At 30.0% G+C, this 22,204-nt stretch overlaps 2 protein-coding genes across 11 annotated transcripts in view; one reads left to right on the forward strand and one right to left on the reverse strand.

The window, feature by feature from the left end:
- Positions 1-22,204, reverse strand: part of LOC111684952 (homeobox protein prospero) — a 135,365-nt gene that overhangs the window by 58,230 nt on the left and 54,931 nt on the right. The gene's annotated exons all lie outside the window — the stretch shown is intronic.
- Positions 179-1,163, forward strand: LOC111684953 (sodium/potassium-transporting ATPase subunit beta-1-like). The gene has a single exon (XM_023447185.2). The coding sequence runs from the start codon at positions 246-248 to the stop codon at positions 1,062-1,064; it is 819 nt and encodes a 272-aa protein (XP_023302953.2). The 5' UTR covers positions 179-245; the 3' UTR covers positions 1,065-1,163.

Genomic DNA, 22,204 nt, shown 5'->3' on the forward strand with positions numbered 1-22,204 from the left:
ACTAGAACTGAACTAGAACTGAACTAGAACTGAACTAGAACTGAACTAGAACTGAACTAGAACTGAACTAGAACTGAACTAGAACTGAACTAGAACTGAACTGGCAAATTAATACTTTTCTTAATTTATTTAATTTTTTTGACATTTTCAAAATATTTGATTTTATATAAAAGGAAAATTCCTCATCAATTTCGATATTCGTTTGACTTTTCAAACTAAACAAACGTCAAGCGAATTTAGTCGAAATGTCTTCAAGAACAAGCTGGACTAAAGTTCTATTAAATCTTGAAAATGGCACGGTACTAACACGCACCCCGTTTCATTGGTTGTTGCTCTTAATATTTTATACGATATTTTTTTGTGGCATATTAGCCTTATGGTTTCTATGCTATGGAATTTTTGAGAAATCTCTATTACTACAACGACCTAAATGGCTTCTATCACAACCGGGTTTCAGTTTTGAACCAGCAACAACTTTTCGTGAAAATTATTTGAAAGTTGAGTATCATGTGGAATCCCTAGAAGAAGTGGGCGGTTTAGTGGATCATATAAATAAAGCTCTTGGAAAGTATGGGAATATACCAAAAGAACATTATGGTGAATGTCAAAATCATAATTATTATGGATATGGAATATCCAAACCTTGTATTTTTCTTAAGATAAATCGAATAATTGGATTCAAAACTTTAGCGCTTGAGAGTATAAACGATTTGCCTCAAGATGCTCCGCAAGAAATGCTGGAATATTTGGAAAGTTTATCTGAGCTGAAACTCAAGCAACATATATGGATTTCTTGCGATGCCAGACCTTCAGTTAAGTTTTTGTATTTTCCTAGGCGTTTTTATGAAATATCGGATGTGGATTATGTTTCTGCAGTAAACTATTCCAATGGTTTTTATAATGAAAGTGATTTTAAACGAATTATTGCCGTACAAATCGATAATATTTCCTTAAATGTTAAACATCATATACGCTGTTTTCTCTGGGCTAAAAATATTGTTCGAGATTTAAAAGGTAAAACGGGTAAGGGTTTAGTGCGTTTCAGTTTGGAAATTAAACGTTAAACTGAATAATGCAAATTTGTAGTTTTTTTATGAATGGAACTTTTATTATGAAGGAAAACTTAATATAATGAATTAATAAAATTTCAAAACAATGAAAGAAAACGGAAATGCACTGGGAACAGTGGTTGAAAGGTTGAAAAATTTAAAATGTTTTTTTACTATTGTTAACTAGTAATTATCTAGTTAATTAACATAACAGAGAAGTCAAACTTCTCTACGTTACTGTTTTGTAAAGATCCGCGATTGATCGATATTTATTTTTATAAAGATCTGCGATAATTTTCAAAAGATTTTTTTTAATGAGCTCTTGAAATTTGTACAGATCTGCCAATATAATTTATGAAGATCTGCTCATGATCAATATAAAGATCATTTATAAAAGTTTGTACAAAGATCTTTTGTTAAGGAAACACCTGCGGTAAATATTTATAAAGATTTAAACAATTTCAAAATCTGTCATTGATGTTCTTGAAGATTTGAGAGATTAACATTTATAAAGATTTGCAACTAGTCATTCTGAAGATTTACCACTGATCTTTATAAAGATCTTAGATTTTACGTTATAATTATTGCAACTTTAGGAGGATATTAAATTGATCTGTATTAAGATAAGCCATTAAAAGTTTCATAAACATCTGCGACTGGTCTTTATAAAGATGTCTGATCGATTTTTTTGAAGATCTCTCTTCAATCTTTACAAAGATCTCTCATCAATCTTTACAAAGATATTTCATCGATTTTTCCAAAGATTTCTCATCGATCTTTTAAAAGATCTCTCATCGATCTTTTTGAAGATCTTTTATCGATCATTACAAAGATCTCTCATCGATTTTTTTGAAGATCTCTAATCGATCTTTTTGAAGATCTCTTATCGATCTTTCTGAAGATCTTTCATTGATCTTTTTGCTGATCTCTCATCGATCTTTTTGAATATCTCTCATCGATCTTTTTGAACATCGCTTATCGATCTCGACAAAGATCTCTCATCGGTCTTTAGATCGATCTTTATACAGATCTCTTATCGATCTTTACAAAGAAATCTAATCGATCTTTACAAAGATCTCTCATTGATCCTTACAAAAGATTTCCCATTGATCTTCACAAAGATCTCTCATCGATCTTTACAAGTATCTTTTATCGCTTTTATGAAGATCTCTTACCGATATTTATAATTTATATTTACAAAGGTGAAGATCAGCGAAATTAATCTTCGTAAATATCTACGAATTATCTTTCCAAATTTTATGCCGGTTATGATTATAAAAGTCATTGCAATGATCTCTGCACCGTATTGTGATCTCTATAAAGTTTTGTTGTGGAGCTCGTAAAAGATCTGCACTAGATATGTATTGAAGTCTTTCTAAATAAGTCTTACAACTTGAAGATTTCACATTTTACTCTCTTTCCTAACCACTGTTCGATAATACAACAATAATTGCATTGGTAATGGCCAAACAAAGTCTTTAGGCTTATAAACAATTAAAGTCATTTTGGTTAGATGATGAAAGTTGTAGTTGTTGTTGGATAGTGGTGGGTTTTGATGAAGAAGACTTATTGCATAACAAGTGCATTTCTCTCTATTTCGAAAAAAAACTCAAGCTCTTTTTCATATTATGATTAAGTTCATTCGTTGTTGTTTTTTTTATATTGTTTCTGCAAGTTAGCTTTGTTTTGTTTTTGCTCTAACGCATAAGGAAGGTAGACCTTTCATAAAATTCTGTTATTTACTTTTGAAAATATACTCCATGGATTTCCGTTGCCCAGTCTCTTACTCTAGATGCTGTGACTGATGCTTAAACCCCAGCTCATCACTAAGAGATGCTAATGAAAGCAATAACAGCAACAACAACAACAACTAGAGGAGAAGCAGTGGCAACAACAACAAAAACAAATAAATGCAAATAACAATAATAGAGTTCGTGATGTAGCTGTTTTCTCAAACTCCTCATACCTAGCATTTCCTTCTACTTTTTTTTCCTTTTTAATGTCCGCTTTCAACTGCCCAGTGTTGAGCTGTTTAAAGTCCTTGTATTTTAATGCAATTTGTTTTAATTTTTTGGTTGCTGCTGTTGTAGCTGTATTTGTTTTATTTTTCATTATTAAACTCCCCAATATTTTTTCTATTTGTTAAATACATTTCTTGTACTTTTTTTCATAATTTCTTTTTTTTTTGGGTCCCTTATTTCTTGCTTCTTAATGCTGGCTTGTTGGCCTGTCCAACATTTTCTCCCCTCCCTCATACTTTGTCTAAAAATACTACAACTACATTGGCAAATTTTGTTTTTGTGAAAACAATTTGCATCCGTTGCATTTATTTATTTGTTTTTGTATTTTTTTCTACTTTTTCTCTTCAGTTTATTCAGAGTTTTTATTTTTGGGTTGTTGCTGCTGTTGCTGCTTTAAAAGTTGTTCTCTCCCTTCCATCTTAAAGCTGTAGAGAAGTCATCTTTGAACTTTTCTACAGTTTGTTGTTGTTGTTGCTACTACTGCTGCTTGCTGTTGTTGTTTTATTTTTAATTAATTAATATGCTGCTTCTGCTGCTAAAACTTCTTGGAAGAAGCTGCTTTAAAGGAATGGGAACGTTTTTGAAAAGAATATTTAACAAAAAATCTTAATATTTTAAAAACGGATTGTAATTGATCATTGTAAAGGATCGGTGATTAGATTTTCCTAGATTTTACAATTGTTTTTTATGTGGATCTACGAAAAATGGTTATAAAGATCAATGGTAGCTTTATATATTGATCTTCTATTATTATCTATAAAAATTACAAACAATCTAATGATCTTATTTAAGATCATATAAAAATTTATAAGGATCTGAAATAGATCTTTACAGTGATCTCTACAATTTTCGCTAGTGATCTCTTAGCTGGTCTCTATTGATATCAAAAGTTTCTACAATTGGTTTTTATATGAATATACGACTGTTGATAAATCTATTACTGATCTTTAGAATGATCTAGGTTAAAATGTTTTAATGACCTATGATTGATATTTTCACTGTAAAGATGTTAAATTGATTTTTGAATTTATGTGAATTTACTAGTGATCGTTTTATCTATTAGATAAAATTCTAATTCTAAAAAAGATGTATGAATAATTGTTAACAAGGATCTACTTTTGATCTTTGTAAGTATTCACAATTAATTCTAATTAATTGTGTACAATTGATCTTTAAAATTGATCGTTATGAAGATTAAGGATGTTTCTTTTTATAAGAAACTCTTCACAATCGTATTTATATAAAGATTGGTTATATGTTTATATCTCGTCATATATCCAATTATAAGTCGAATTGCTCAATATATAGATCAGTAATTAATGCTTATAAGATCTTGAATATAACATATTTTATACTGCTTTAAGATCTTTACTAAATAGACCTAAATGTAAATGGATCTGCAACAGAACCATATATCCTAATTTGCTAATCAGTATATGGTAGATTTCTGTAAATATATTTCTACAATTTATTGTTATAAGGTTTTATGACTGATCATTAGAAAGATTTATAATGACTTATTACAAATTAACTTTGCTTGATCTTTATACAGATGCTAAGTTTAATAGTTTTAACTTTACAGTTGATCTAAGATTGATCGTTTTAAACGGTTTTATGATCTCAACATTATGAGGATCTATTATTGATTGTTATAAAGATCTTTTAATAGATTTTAAAATTAATCTATATAAAGATCTTTGCTAGATCTAGTTAAGATAAGATGATAAGATCTGTTTATCTAAAGATCTAAAACTTATAGTGAAAATGATCATTTAAGGATCTAAAAGTTAAGGATTAATAACTAAGAAATTATAGTTGGGCGATGCCGACCATATAATACCCTACACCTTTGACGAAAATATAATATGATTTAGTTGCCATAATAAAGCATTTGAGTTGAGTTGTACCTTGCCTCAGATATATAAACTTAAGCCGTTTATAATATAAATAAAATTGTGGACATTTAGGTCAACTCTTGTATAGAACTTCGTTTTTGTAGCTTTTTGTCGAGATATGAGTATATTAAACATAATTATGAACATAAAAGTCCTATTCGGCGGGTTCAGTTGTATGGGGGCTAGATGAAATAATGGACCGATGTTAACCATTTTCAATAGGCTTTGTCTACGGTACTATAAAAGATCATGTGCTAAATTTCATTGAATTATCTTCAAAATTGCAACGTGTAGTTTGATTACAAGGTTAACAAGCCCTATTAGTGGGTTCAGTTGTACGGGGGCTAGGTGAAATAATGGACCAATCTTAAACATTTTCAATAGGCTTCGTCCCTGGTACAATAGAAGATCACGTATCAAAGTGATCTTGCTACCTGTAGTTTGATTACAAGGTTTACATGGACGGACGGACATAGCTAAATCGATTCTGAGCCGATTGGTATATTTTTAGGTGAGTGTAGTACCAATATTATTGGTCGTTACAAACATCAGCACAAACCCAATATACCCTTTCCACTAAAGTGGTGTAAGGTATAAAAATATGATAATGATATCTTTCTCTCTCTCAATCTCTCATCTTTGCATAGATCAAGATGAGAGATTGATGACAAAATTGGTTTAATAGTTTTAGATTTTCTATTGGAACAGAAAGTAAATTGATTTATATAATCTGTGATCATTAGTGAAATTGATCTACATAAAGATCATCGATTGATGGTATGATCGGTATATCTTAAGTTCTACAATTTATAGTGATAATTGCAATTTAAGCATCAAAAATTAATGGTAAATCTTTTAGCATAAAGATCATGGATTATTGATCTATATATAGAGGATAGGAGATTGATTTGGAAATGATTTAGATTTTTTAGAAAAATTTTCTAAACATGGATGTGTTGTCGTTAGTAAAATAGTAATCTTTGAGATACAATAGAGATGCAATATATTTTGATCCACCGTTGAAGAAAGAATTGCTCATTAATATTAAAAATTGTTTAATGGCAAAAGCCTCCGAAAGATTTCACTCCTTTACCAGTCTGTCCTTAAACTCTTCTAAAACAACCAAGTGTACGTTTTCTACAAGTTTAATTTCGCACCACGTACCATATTCGTAGACCCGTATACAAACTCTTGGATAGGCTCTCTTTCTCTGCTTCTTGTTCTTTACATAATTTAAGTAGTATTTCGTACTTTTTTTTTGTTCTTGTTATTATTGCAAATGTATTTATATTTGAGAGAATTTCAAAAAAAGAAGAAACGAACTTTGTACCTGTATTTACCTTTCAAGTTTGGTAGTTGTTTTCTGGTTTGGTGTGAGAGCGAAGGGTGTTGGGTGTTTTGGTGCCGGGTTCTTTTTTGAGTTGTAAAAAAAATTTAAGTAAATTTTTTTGTTGTTTTACGTTGTTATTTTTTCGGTTTTGGTTAAACTTATGCAAGTTGGTGGTAAGTTAAAAAAAAAAATAAAATAAAAAATACTGCTGGTATAAGATCAAGTAGAAGAAAGTTAAGTTTATTTGCTTGGAAGTTGCAACTTTTATTTAGGCTGGATGGAGTTTTTTTGTGTTGAGTTATTTATGAAATTAAGTTTTTTTTTTTTACATTTGTTTTTTATAAAATTTTGATAAAAGAAAACATTTTACATAAACAGTAGTTATGACATGAAATTTTGTGTAAGTGTTGTTAAAAACGTATTTTAAGGACTGTTTAAGTGCAGCAAATGAAAATGATTAGGAATAAGTTAAAAGGTTTAATCAAAAGTAAATTCCTTACATGTCGAGTAATGGCAGTTTCATTTATTTTTAATCTTATTTTCAAATTTTTTAATAAATTTACTTCTTTTATGAATTTATAAAATTTCGCCCTTCTTTTTTGTGTTTGTCCTTTTCAAATGACCCTTTTTAGTTTTTTTTCGCTTTTCAAAAGCCTTTTTTTACAGTTCTTTTAATTTAACATTTTAATTAAACAATTTCTTGATTTTTTTTCTTTTTTTTTGCAATTTAATGCATTCTATTGTTGATACTCATTCCAATTACGTGAAACTAAATGATTTGATGAAATAAAAACCGCGTAATGCACAAAATTATTGAAAGGAGTAATTCATTCATAAACATCTTTTCTTTTATACTCTTTATTAAATGCATCAGAGTCTGTCAGTGTATGAGAGAGAAAAAAAACTGACTCGACTTCACTACTTCATGACGAAGCTTTGTAATTTAAAGAAAATGTTAAAATTTTATTTTTTTCTAAAAGTTCATGCACAGTGTGGAGGGAAAAAGTAGCAGTAGTATGGAAAATGTGGAAATGAATATTTAGTTTTTATGTCTACAATTGAATCTTGAATTGCTCTATTTGAAGTTCTCTCTAAAGATCTACGATCGAAGGTGGAGTTGGAGTGTCTCAAGATCCACGATAGAAGGTGTAATTGTTTTTTTTTTTTCGAAAAATATATGATTAAAGCTAAAATTGGTCTTTTTGAAGATCAGCTACTGAAGCTGAAATTAGTTTATGTAAAGAATACTTGAGTTAAATTTACTTTTTTTTAAAGATCAACATTTCAAGACAGACTTGGCCCATTAATTCTGACATTGTTTCAATAAAAGATCTACGACTGATGCTGACAGTGATCTATCTGAAGATCTATAACTAGTAACTAGTGAAAGATAGAAATAGAAGCTAGAATTAGTTAATCTGTTTCAAGATCCATGATAGAAGTTAAAATTGGTTTGCGTGAAGCTTTAGCTTCCATTTGGAAACATCTACGATTAAATATTAAATTAGTTTGTCTAAAGATCTACAACTTAATTTGAAAATCTTCTTTTGAAAGATCAATAAATGAAATCAAAATATCTAAGATTCGCGCTAAAACTGATCTAAGCTAAAAATTTAATTGGATTATTAAAATGTAAAAAATTATGGGCGGAATTTTTTCACTAAACGATCAAGATAAAAGGAAAATTGGAACATCTAAGAATCAATAATAAAAGCTGAAATTGCTATCTTTGAAGATTTGCTATAAAAGGTGAAATAGGTTTGTCTATAAGTTCACTATTGAAACTCGGAAAGATATATCTAAAGATCGAAGATTGAAAATAAAATTGGTCTAATGAAACATCTACGATTAAGCCAAATCAGTTTGCTTTAGGATCAAGTACTTAAGCTTGAATTCATCTTTTGAAAGATCAACAAATGAAGCTAGAGTTGGCCCATTTATAGATCTAAAATATAAACAGAAATTAGACTAGGAAAAATATCTACAATTATTGCTGAAATAGATCCGTCTAAAGATCTACGACTGAGTCAGATGTTCTTCTATAAAAGATTTAAGCTGGTATTGATCCATTAAAAGAATATGATAGAAGTTCGAATTAATCTCTCTAGGAATCAATAATTAAAGCTGGAATATTGAATGAATATTTTTTTTACCTAAAGATCAATGAAATTAGTTTTGATCCATTAAAAGATGAAAGGCGAATCTTAACGATCAACAAATGAAACCGGTTTTGATCAATTAGAGATCAAAGATGAAAACTTTATTAAGTCTTTAGAATGATCTACTATTGATGGTGAATATGGTTTATGATCGAACTAAACACTTGTCTAATTGAAAGATCAACGATTGATGCAAAAATTAATTGAGGTAATGGTATATTGAAACGATCAACTATAGACTGAGATTTTGATTCAAATGATCAAACTTAACATTTTTGTTAAGTACATTAAACTCTTAACGAATTAAACTGAAAGAAATCTATCTTGAAGTTATGTTTCTGGATTGAAAGATCAGTTGTTAAAGTTTAACTGATCATTTTATATATCTACAACTTGAGGTTGGTTTACTGGAAATCTCAATGAACTACGATTGAAGCAGAAAGTTATCTAAACTGGAACCATATTGATGGAGAATATGGCTTATGATCGAACACTTAACACTGGTCTAATTGAAAGATCAACGATTGATGCAACCATTGATCGCGCTAAAGGGATATTGGTATATTGAAGTGATCAACAAATGAAGCGTGTTTTTATCCATTAAAGATCCAAAATGAAATGTTAATACTTAAGTAATTGAAATGATCTATTATTGATTGAGAAAGATAAGTTTAACTGATCTTTCTATATACCTACAACTTGAGGTTGGTTGGTTCACTAGAAATCTCAATGAACTACGATTGAAGCAGAAAGTTATCTATACTAAAATCGATTTTATATAGATCTACAATTGAAGTTCTTATGTCATTGGGCATCTAGACTGAAATCTGAAGATTTATATTTGAGTTTTAAAGATCTATATTTGAGTTTTAAGTCAATTTTTTCTTAAAATTTTTACTCAAAGTTGATCTACTATATAGACTCTTTTAAGCATTGCATAGTTTACTATCATTGTAGCCATAACTGTATTTAATTTACTCTATCTCTCATTCTTTTCACTTTATCATTAATTTCTTTAGAAACACATTTCTTTTTGTATTTGTAGCCGTAGTTGCTGCTGTTCTGTTCATATTCCTTGTAAGGCCTCACATAAACGAAAGACATTTCAATTCTGCAAATACGATTTTTTTCCTGGGCCAACAAACGTCAAGAAGGGGGGAGGGGGTGGAATGCTAAAGACAGGAAATATTTTATTCATAAATTCTAGGTTTTTGGGGTTGCACACTACTACTGCAACACTGCCAACATTAAAGCTTGCAATCTTCTTTACGTACCACATGTAGTATGGCACCTTTGCAAATAAGATTCAAAATTTTGTTTTGTAGCAATATCAGCCTGACTAACTGCCACATCTTGCATAAAAATTAAAAGCACGTGAGTTTAAATGTATATATATGTGTGTGTTTGTTAGTGTGGTTGTATGTTTCTTATATCCTGCTGCTGCTAGTGTTATATGTATGTATGCAATGCACTTGTTGTCAAAGCTTAATTGAAGGCATCAAGATTTTTGTATACTTTTACAAACGACTTGGCATGCAAAAAATTATATAGAAAAAAATATTATAAAAAAAACTAACAAAATAAAGAAAACTGAACTGAACACAAGATGCAAACGTCGCAGTATACAATCTCAGACAGAAACATTGCAAATAACGACTTTTGTTTTATTCTTTCATATAACATTTTTTTGCTTTTGTAGGTTGACTGATGTGGTGGCAGTTGCAGCTAACTGCTTGCTGCCTGCCTGCCTGCATACAGTCAGTCATCAGTCATCATCTTTTTATATAGAGAACTTTTTCTTTTTACAAATCTTTTGTTTTCTTTTCTTTGAATAATTTCTCTTGAAATTTGTTTAATTTTTGTTTTGTTTTTGTATTTGTGCATAAATGCACATATAAGAGCTTTTTGTTTTTATAATAGTTGTTTTTGTTGTTGTTGTTATTTTTGCAACATTTTTTTTCTTGTTATTGCCGTTTTCTCTGAAGACAATTTTAAGGTAAAGGTACTTGAAATTAAGTAACGTCAAATTGTATATATGAAGTTGATTATATTAATGTGAATGTATAAATATGTATATGTGTGTTTGAGTATAATTTTGAGTTATATACCTAGAAGTTTTCCGAGATGTCAACATATGCCTTTTCGAATGAAGATTTTCAAAATTGCCAACTACCAAGTGGACTTAGGTTTGTATTTGGAATGGAAAGGGAAGTAAATCAAGTCTATTATAACAGTGTGAATGTAGAAATACTTATACATATATGTATGTATGTGTATGAGTATAATTTTCCGTTATTAATTAAAACGTCTTTCGACGTTTGCATTTCAACTGAAAAGGGGGAGTCGATCATTTAAACTGATGTTTTTTTTTACTAAATTATATATTTTCAAAGTCTCTAGGTTCTGCTAGGCACTCCGAACTGCGGGGAAGATCATAATAGATGCTGTAGATATATTTTTGTAGATAATTTTACCTTTGGGTATCTTTTTTTGTTTTGAGTAACGAATGCAATTAAGTCTCAAGTTATTAACTTAAATAGAATAAAAGATAAAGATTTTTTTTTGCAAATGGAAAAGAAATTTAGGATAAGACATGTAAATCTGAAGGACACTGCAAAAAACGTAGGGAATTACAACAATAGTCACAGTTCAATTTTATTATCAAAATTTTGTCTCATACAACTTGTCAGTCTCATTTGGAATCATGGAATTTTGCTGTAAAAATCTAACGTTAATATTACAATCGGTCTATACGAAAATTTTTTGTGAAATGATCCTCAATATTTAGAAGAAATGATCTCTATTAAGATCTATGTGTAATGCTGAAACTGATCACTATGAAAAAACAGTTAAAGTTGTAATTGATCTTTATAAAGATCGTCCATTTGTGGTGAAAATTTTGATCAATTTTTGGTACCGTTTAAAAAAAAACCCAACGACATTCAGCAAGAGCACATCCATTTGTGGTCGATTGGCCAGTGGAGCGCACAATGCACTAAAGAGATAATTCGTTCTTAGTCGTACTGTCCGTATGTAGAACAAACATTCCCCAGAAGTCTTTCCAGTCAATGTGGTTAGATTTAAATCGAATGTCCACAAACACTACTTCCTCTATCCTCCCTCCCATAACCTATTTTCCTAGTTCCAACACAATACACTGCATGAATAGGCGTCACTCCCTGAGTGCTGGTCCTAACAAAAAAATCGTTAATAGCTCTATATTCATCCATCCTATTACAGTAGCTCTATATGCAAATCTTTGAAAGTTATCTGGGAAATGATCTACTACTTTATGTAGAATGCAATGAAATGTCTTAAGATCTATGTCTGATGCTGAAACTGATCATTAAGAAACAGCAATGAAAGTTGTAATTGATATTTTCAAAAGATCAACTATTTATAGTGAAAAGTGTTCTCTTGAAAGAAAAGTATATGAAGCTGATATTGTTCTATTTAAAGATCAACAATTGAAGAGAATTAGCATTTTGAAAGAGCTGTGTTTGAGACAGGATTTGGTTGGTTTGAAGATCTACTTTTAAAGTTTTAATTAAGCAATCTAAAGATTTACGATTGAAGCTCAGCATGAGAAGATGAAACAAGACAGTCTTAAAACTTAGGATTAAGTATTAAATTAGTTAATCGAATGATCAAGGATTGGAGGAAAAATTGCACTGTTTAACGAACTAAACGATTGAAAGGGAAAGTGTTTTGTTCAAAGATCAACAATTTGAGATGGAATTTGTCTAATGAAAGATCAGCATGTGGAGCTGACACTGGATTGTTTGAAAACTTATAATTAAATAAAAAATTGGACCAAAATTGGTTAGTTGAAAGATCAATGATTAAGGGTTAAATTGCACTGTTTAACGATTGAAAGTAAAAGAGGTTTATTTAAAGAACAACAATTTGAGCTAGAATTTGTCTAATGGAAGATCAGCATGTTGAGCTGAAACTGGACTGTTTGAAAACTTACGATTAATTATAAAATTGATCAAAAACTGGTTAATTGAAAGATCAACGTCTGCACTGTTTAACGATCATCGATTGAAATGAACAGAGGTTTATTCAAAGATCAACATTTAGGGCTGCAATTTGTCTAGTAAAAACTGCCTTTTTGGAAGATCGAAAAAGTTTAACGATCTACGATTGAAAGCAAAATAGTTTTATTCAAAGATCAACAACTGGAGCTGGATTTGGTCTAATGAAAGTTCAGCATGTGAATCTACAACAGTTTTATCGGAATATCAACAATGCTTAACGATCGTTAAAGAGTAAAAGTGATTTATTTGAAGAACGACTGGAGCTGGATTGATCGATTGATCGAGATCTGGTTGGTGAAATATGAATATGAAAAGATTTGGATTTTGAAACTGCTGTGTAGAAGGATTATTATTTGCTAAAGACATTGATCCGTCTAACGATCTTCAATAGAGTGTGAAATTTGCATACGTGAAGATCGTTTAATGTTAACATGCTGACTACAACAATTGATGAATTACAATGACAAAGGATCTTCAAAAAACAGTAAAATTGTGCTATGATGAAGACCTACAAAAGATGATTGAATTTCTCTAAAAAAACAAAGATTATTGGTAAAATTGATCAATACATAGATGAATCAGATTGATCTCGGATTGATATTCGGATGAGTGCACATATGTTAGTGAATTTGTTGCCGTCATGATTTACTCTTTATGATTAATTTGTTTTAATAAAATCTAAGTTTGATGACTGAAATTATCCTATGATCTAGATTTTGCAGTGTACAATTTTTAACTACTAAATATTTCCACAAATCTTTCTCTATTAAGAAAAATAACATAAAACCCTTTACTATTTCCTCCTAGGAAATACATCAAATGCAAAGAAAAATAAATACCTGAAAGAAATCATCATCGTTAACAAGAACAACAAACTGCACTCATTTAAGCATACAATTGACATATGAAAGGATATAATGGAAGACAGGAGAAAAGCTCTAGTGCACTTCCTCAAGATGAAAAACAAGAAGAAAATTTTAGCTACAGTAGGCATAAGTGAATACCTACAGCAAGAGAATGTGTATGCTTTTTATTTGCTTGCATAAGTAAACTAGTTGAGAGTTTGCTAGTGCTAATAGTATTAGGGTGGTGTGGTTCGTTTCCATCTAAAGTCTTTGCACAATTTTATTACAATGAGTGATCATCACATTTATGCTTAAGGAAAGGACACTTAAGCTATAGGAATAAGACTAGGTTTCCGATGAATTGTTAAAGAAGGAATCTTTATATTTAAAATCTTGTATGTGAAATGTTAAATTCCTTGAAACGCCGTAACCACCTTTAACCTATTGTAGCTCTAACAAAAAAATGCAAAAAATATAAAGAAAACATTTAGAAGTACCATTACCATAAAGTCTATTTGCACATATGAGGTCAATAGATATCACTAGGATGTTGAAGAAGAAAAAAAAAACATCTCCAACAGTTTATACGTTATATAAGTAAACGTATAAGTTAAAAACTTTTCAGAAAATTCTACAAGATTTATCTTCAACATTTGTTGTAGTAGTTGATGATGTTGTTGTTGATGTTGTTCAAGCTTGTTCCTTTGCAACAAATGTTAGGCAACAACCTCAATCTAGTATTTGTTTAGCAAATAAATGTTGCCTCTTTTAAGAATTTTCTATTTCGTAGTATGAGTGCAACATCTTGTTGAATAAATGAGAAAGAAAAAATATGAGAAAATTTATATGAAAAGAAAGAAAAATTCTTATCTTTATAGATTTGAACATTATTTATACTTGTAGGTAAATTAAGAAAAAAATAAAAAACAAATTTTTCTAAGCAGACATAGAATTATTTGTTTGCATTCTTTATAAATGAGCACAAGAAAAGTTGTTTTTTCTTTGTATTTTGTTTAAAGATGTGGGTGTTGTATGGTTGAGCTAAATATTTGTATAATAAAGTATGTTTGCAAAATTGTTTGGAAGATAAGTCTAATGACTTTATAGAGAATGACTTATTTATGCATAGGTAACAAATATATGCAGCACAGTGGGTAAATTTTCTTAAATACTAACAAATAACGTTTGATCAAATTAGTATTCCTATAGATCTGCATATAATGGTCATATTTGCCTGCAGCACAGTGAGGTTTTACCCATCCGGAAGTTAGAGATCAGGAACATATGGACAAGCTTAGATTTTACGCCTTGAACCAGCCATACGATTATATTACCTCACACACGGACATTCCTTCCAGAACCGAATGGTGGTAAGGTAACCTACCGAGTGAATACACCACCAGAATCTTTATAGATGGTTTTAAAATGAACTGCGGTCTTGGTTCTGGTGTCTTCTGTGACGAAGCTGGGGTAAGTATATCCCACCTTGTTTGGGTCCTAGCGCATAGGGACTACTATGGTAATGAATAAGCAGATGAACTTGACCTGTTCTTGATGTCTTCAATGCCGTTTCAGTAGCAACTCCGCATTATCCTAAGATTTTTTCTTATTTCATCTAAAATTTATAATTTAAATTGGTCCATGTAAAGTTCATCGAAATAGTGTGTGAATTTAGTGTATGAAATGATATACAGTTGATGGCGGAATTTATGAATATAACGATCGTGAGGGTGTACTATACTAATATCTTCTATTGAATTTGAAATCTGAAACAATGATCTTAAATTGATTGTTAAATTTACTTCTTTTAAAAGCCTAGTTTGATTCGTTCCGTGGATTCTAAAAGTGATTATGTTATGAAAGTACTATGTCTACTCTGATACATATAATTAAATTAAAATATCTCTGATTCATGCTGATGCTTGTATCTTTTAAGATCTTCGATTGATAATGAAGTTGCCTCAACCGATCATGTTGAATTTTATGATTGATGTGTGTCTAAAAATATTTATTATAAAATTGATATTTTCTGAGATCGATAAAGAAACTGATCAATAACATAATTTACGATCAGTACAGTATTAAGTCATACAAAAGAAACTGGTATTAATAGATGCTCTAAAAGATCCATCGAAATATCTACAATCGATAGAGAAATAGATCAGTTAAAATATACACGATCCATACTGATGCTGCTATCTCTTAAGATCTAAGATAGTTGGTGAAGTTGCCTTAATCGATCATGTTGAATTCTATGATTGATGTCTGCCTAAAGTTGTCTATCTTAATGCAATAAACTGGACATCAATTGTAGATGATTTTACTGATCTATGACCGACATTTAAACTGAACAATACTGATCTTTTGTAATATCTGGAATCGAAATGAAATTGATTAATACTGATCTTTTGAAATCGATCTAAGAACTGATCACTGATACGTTATTCGATATATGCTGAGATTGATCTGACTACAAGTTTGATAAAGAAACTGATTATCTTAAGATCACTGTTTGTTTTTGAATTCAGATTGATTGTACAATTATATAATATTCTATACTTATGATCAAAAGATCTTTGATCGATTTTGATCTTAAAATTTAGGATTCTTGACTAAACGATCTATGGTGGTTGTTGTAATTCACACAAAAGTTGTTGATCTGAAAAGCTATAATTCTTGATAAAACGATCGATGATGAATATTGTTCTCTGAAAGCATAAATATTTCAGAATAATTAAAGCTAAAACAAATTCGCTATAATGTAAGATTGATGCAAAAATTGTAAGATTTATGAGTGAGGGCAAAACATCAATCGATCGATCTTCGAATGATGTTGATCTTAATATATACAAAAGGATCTATGATGAATGTTGTAATTGTTCTCTAAAAGCATATTAATAGCAGAATAACTCATGCTAAACCAATAGTAAGATTGATGTCAATCTTGGATGATCTACAATTGACGGCATATAATGTTTTCGTCCCATTGTGTATTGCAAGTTTATTACTTGCATTTTTTCTATATTTTCATATCTTTTTATTTCTTTTCCCATTTCACTTGTACAACTGCATCAGATGATGCACTTTTGAGAACATCTATAAAGATTTTTTTTAAATTTTTCTTCCTTTTTTTGGTTTTATATTTTGCTGCATTTTTTATATATATTTCAACTTTTGCTTATGTATGCATCATTAAAATTTCTTGCTTTTGTAAGTTTTCTTCATTTGGAAATAAAACAAACAGAAAAAAACCTACGAAATAAAACTAAACTAGAAAAAAAAGGTGGCAAGCAGTTAGTAAGTTCTGTGTGTAAGGCAAAAAGAAGTGTAGATTTTGATTGAAACAAATACAAATACATTTTCAGAATAGTGTACAGATGTACGAATGTGTATGTGCGTATTATAATTATAAAAGTGTGGGGAGGATAAGGTTGTATGTTTTAGATGCAGAAAAAGTTGAAAGAAGTCACCTTAACAAGAAGATTTATCTGCAGAGTTTTCTTTTTAATGGCTTGGTTTGAAATTTATATATGTACTTATGTGTGTGTGAGATTATTTTATGACACACATGCTTTTTTTAGTAGATTTTCTATGGCGTAGAGTGTTTTCGGTAATGATGCTGCATAGGAAACCGGAAATTTTCTACAGTAAATTTAATATTCTAGTAGTAGTGGTTAGAAGTGATGATGTTGGTGTTGGTTAAAGATGATGATGCAGAAATTCTAAATAAATTTTCTTAGGTGAAAAAATGTAATTAAAAGATGTAGAATATAGTATATTTTATATCTCTACATATGAGTTTTTTGTTTTTTTTTGGTTCAGTTTTATTTGATTATATAAAAAAAGTTATTTAAATTAAAAATAGTTTAATGAATTTTAAAAACAAAAGACAAACATGAGAATTAAGAAAATATAAGAAGAACAGAAGGTTACAGTGGGAAAGTTGTCTTTAAACTTTGCCTGTATGTTAATGGCAACAATTTCATTGATGTTAAATTTTTTTAACAAATAAATAACTCTTCTCTCTGTTAAAAATCCTTAAAGATTTACCGCCTACTAACTGCTTAACTATTTGACACAATACTCAAAGGATTAGTAGCCTTAAAATTAAACAAAAGAAAACCCTATCAATGAGTTTTTGGCAAAAAAAAAAAAAAAAAAATAGGGAAAACCAGCATAACAAATTACCTTAAAGGTGTTTAACCTAAAAATAAATCTATAAAAAACCAAACTGCAATAAATCCACTAAGAGAGAACAACAGCAGCAGGTAGTTAAAAATACAACTTGAATTGCTTACATTTCCTTATTTAAATAACTAAACTAAATATATGCAATCAATAACAAAAGGATAATCTTTAACATAAATACCAGGACAATAAATCAATGAATATGTTTATTTTGGGTAAATCCTTTAAAAACTGAGTTTATTTCTGGTTATACCCTACACACTTTAGTGGGGTGCGTATATTGGGTTTGTGTTGATGTTTGTAACGCACAGTAATATTGGTCGTACAACAACCTTTAAGTATATCTATGTTTGTTTGTCTGTCTGTCTATCTGTCTGTCTCTCTATCTGTTTGTATGTCTGTCTGTCTGTCTTTCTGTCTTTCTGTCTGTCTTTCTGTTTGTCTGTCTGTCTGTCTGTCTGTCTGTCTGTCTGTCTGTCTTTCTGTCTGTCTATCTGTCTATCTGTCTATATGTCTTTCTGCCTTTCTGTCTGTTTGTCTTTCTGTCTGTCTTTCTGTCTGTCTGTCTGTCTGTCTATATGTCTTTCTGTCTGTCTGTTTGTATTTCTGTCTGTCTGTCTTTCTGTATGTCTGTCTTTCTGTCTGTCTGTATGTCTGTGTGTCTGTATGTCTGTATGTCTTTATGTCTGTCTGTCTGTCAGTCTGTCAGTCTGTCTGTCTGTCTGTCTGTCTGTCTATCTGTTTGTATGTCTGTCTGTCTGTCTGTCTGTCGGTCTGTTTGTCTTTCTGTCTGTCTGCCTGTCTATCTGTCGATCTGAGTTCGTCCGTCCATATAAATATTGTGATCATGTAAACTTTAAAGTATACCAATCAATTTAGAATCATTTTCTGAGTCGATTTATTTATGTCTGTCTGTATGTATGTCGGTCGGTCTGTCTGTCTGTCGGTCCGTCTGTCTGTCTGTCTGTCTGTCCGTCCATGTAAACCTTGTAATCAAGTAAACTTTAAAGTATACAAATCAACTTACAATCATTTTCTGAGTCGATCTATTTATGTCTGTATGACTGTCTGTCTGTTTGTCTGACTGTCTGTCCTTCTGTCTGCACTTTTGGAGATAATTTAATGAAATTCGGCACCTGGCCTTTTATGGTACCTTGATGACCTCATACACTTTATAAATATAGGGCCTCATTTGACCCTAGCCCATATAAAAGGGCCCCTTCGAAATTTGACTGTCCACAATTTTATTCAACAATAAATGGCTTAAGTATATCTGAGACAAAGTACAATTCAACTTAAATGCATAATTATGAAAACTAAATCACATTTTATAAAAGGTGTAGGGTATTATAAGGTCGGTCTCGCCTGACTGTAATTTCTTACTTGTTTTTTGTGAATGGCAAATAAAATTTTACACACATGAGGGAGTTATTAGCAAATAAAAGAAAACATTAGAAAAAAAGGAGTAAGAAAATAATGCAAAATTTCCATGTCAATGAATGACACTTAGTGTGTGAATGTGTGCGTTGGCATCCTTTAAAAACACGTTCAAAATTATACACGCATAAATAAATGTTGAGAAAATTTTTGAATATCCATACAAATTCAAGTAGATGTGAAATAAAACAATTGCAGTTTTATTGTTCTAATTTTGGCAAAAAAAAAACACTTTCTTTTTTCTTTCTATTAAGATTTATAAAATCATATAAGGGTTTAGTTTTATTCATAACCTAGTGACCCTTTCTTTTAAAAATCTTTTATTTTAATTATTTTTTTCTTTTCTCTCTATTTGACACTTGGTCTGGGTATATGAGTCGATGTTAAAGAGTTACTTTTGGCCTTAATTGTTGTTGACATTTGATCAAAAATGCATCTGCTTATAAATTCAGCAGACAATATAAAATGCATCTTTTTATTTTTACTTCAGTGTCATATTTAAGAAATCTTTATTCATTTTGATTTCTTTACTTTTTGACATTTGTTTAAAGGGGTTTAGATTTTACGAACGATTTCTTTTTCTACATTATGCTTATTGTAGTGGTTTGGGATTGTTTAACATAAAAGGATTTATCGAAAAGGTGAAATTTTAAATAATTGTTTTTTTTTCGATTTTAATTAATAAGATAAATAGCAAATTAGTTTGTTAGTAAGGTAGTGAGTTAGTAAATTACTAGGTTTGTAATATAATTTAGTGAGCTAAAATTATAAGTAAACAAGTCAGCAAGTTTGTTTGTAAGTTGGGTAAGTTAGTGAGTTAGTATAGTTCTATTCTGGTATTCCGAAGGTGGTGAGTTCGATTTCCACTTGAGTTATTGGTTATGGAGCATAGAATAGAACCGATAGATCCCTATGTATTTTTTTCGCATTTGATGTATAAACATCCTCCTTTAAAACTAAGGCACTAACTAGCTAGTTGGTAGTAGAACCACAAAGGTGACCCTGATGACAGCCAGACGAGAAATCTCTTCAATATGAGCAATTCTGAGGTTGGCATTCTGAGTGGACAAAAAGAATTACTGCCACGAATGTAGAGCATGTGTAAGTTAGTTAGTTAGTTTGAAAGTAGAATGTATATACATCAAATCCGAAGAAATATGCCTAGGCCTCTATCGGGCCTGTTGTGTGCTCCTTAACCAGTGTCTCAGGTGGGAATCGAACTCACTACCTCCGGTCTAACAGACTAAAACACTAACCACTAACCTACCGTAGGCATGTGTGAAGGACAGTGAAACTTTGGAGCACTTTCTTTGGCATTGTCAGTCATTCGCTCGAGTTAGGCCCAAGTATCCTGGGAACATTGGTTTACGTGGTTGTTCACTACACGCGAACTGTCAAGTAGAATCAAAGAGACCCCGTTTTGGGAACATTGTTGGAATACTTTTTGGAATTACGTATAGGAAACTGAGTAGTTAGTAAACAAGTATGTAAATTAGTTAGTTAATTCTAATTTCATCTAGTCAGCCAGTCAGTTAATTAGTTAGTTAGTTAGTTAGTTAGTTAGTTAGTTAGTAAGCTAGTTAGTTAGTTCGTTCGTTAGTTAGTTAATTAGTTAGTAAGACAGTCAGTAAGTTATTTAGTTAAATTGAAAACGGAAAACTCTTCATTAAAAATTTTTTAAAAATTTTCTGATTTTTAGGAATATTTGGCTACACTTATCCTAATTATGACTTCGGAAATGTCCTGCCAATAATAAGGGTTAATTTCTATGATTGCGGTGATATTGTTCCTTTCTTCTATTTTTATATCTAAAAGAAAACCTTTTATACATTTAAAATTAAACAGAAAAACAGCTGAAATTTTTTGAGATGCCACAGAGATTTAAAAACCAAGTATCCAAAATTTATACACAAAACCAACTTTGATTTGTCCTTAATAACACGGTAAAGGACAAATAAAAAAAAATATTTTTAATTTGTTGCCATTTCTTTTAGCTATTGTCTTTGTCTGCTGTTTAATTATGTATTATGAATTTTTTATTTTTTTTCTTTAATACTTTGTATATTGTGGCATTGCAATTTCTTCAAGCTTTTTTTAAGTTTTCTTTATATCAAAATGTTTATAATTTTGTTGGTTTTTTAGGTTTTAATGCATCATCACTTTTTGTTGTTGGTTTATCTTTTTATTTCTCAGTTTAACCGAAAGCATAAAAATTGTGGGCGTTTATGTGTCTTGTCTGCTGGAAACCCTCAAAAAAAAAAAAAAAAGAAATAAAATACAATCTTCTTGACGCTTCTGTTGTCGTTGCTGTTGCTTGTGGTCAACTTTAAATGCTTTGTTTTTTTATCTTTTGTATTTAAGAATGCAATCAGTAAGATTGATTAAAAATTCAGTGAAAAAATATATATTTTTTTGTTGAAAAATATCTTTTGATAAAAAAAAAAACTATAATTATACTTTGAGTATCAAATGTCTTGTGTTGGCAACGAGATGACTTATGAAAATTAATATTTTATAAAAAGCAAAAAACCATAATAATAATTGCTTACTAACTGACTTATATGTTGATCCAAAATGTAGTTCGTTATTATATAACATACATATTAAGGACATTTCTAAAAGTATCATATCAAAGATTTTAATTTCATTACTATAAAACCTGAAAACTGTCTTTAATCTTTTTTAATTAAAATCTGTTTTTCTGCTGTTTAATTTTCATTAATCTCCTTAAAATATACTTTTCTCTCCATTTAAACGTTTCTTGCCCTCAAATTATTTTTATTTTTTTTTTTCCAGTACAGCTCTTAACTAAAGAAGAAGGACAAACACTTAAATCATCACTTCACATAAAACGTCATAGAAAAATCTATGAGAGAAAAAACTGTCATTGCAATTTAATCTTTTTTTCTTCTTCTCCATACACATTTACTTAAACTTAAAAATATCGCGAAAAAAAAATTAAAATGAAAATCTAAAATTTTTATAAATAATTATCATAATGAATCTTTGTTTTTTTCCTACAAACTTTGATAACTTGCAGTAAGATTCCCCTACAGTTTTATGCATAATTTTCTAAAATTTCCAAACCCCGGGTTAATTCTTTTATTTTATAAAAATGTTCATCATAATGTTGTTATTGCTGTTGTTATTATTTAATCCTTGATGGACTTGTACTTGAAGTTTTGTTGCAAGTACTTTTCCTATATAGAGAGATGGACAATCTCTTTTGTTTATAATTTT

The sequence above is a fragment of the Lucilia cuprina genome, chromosome 4 (genome assembly GCF_022045245.1).
Source record: "Lucilia cuprina isolate Lc7/37 chromosome 4, ASM2204524v1, whole genome shotgun sequence".
Classification (NCBI taxonomy): domain Eukaryota; kingdom Metazoa; phylum Arthropoda; class Insecta; order Diptera; family Calliphoridae; genus Lucilia; species Lucilia cuprina.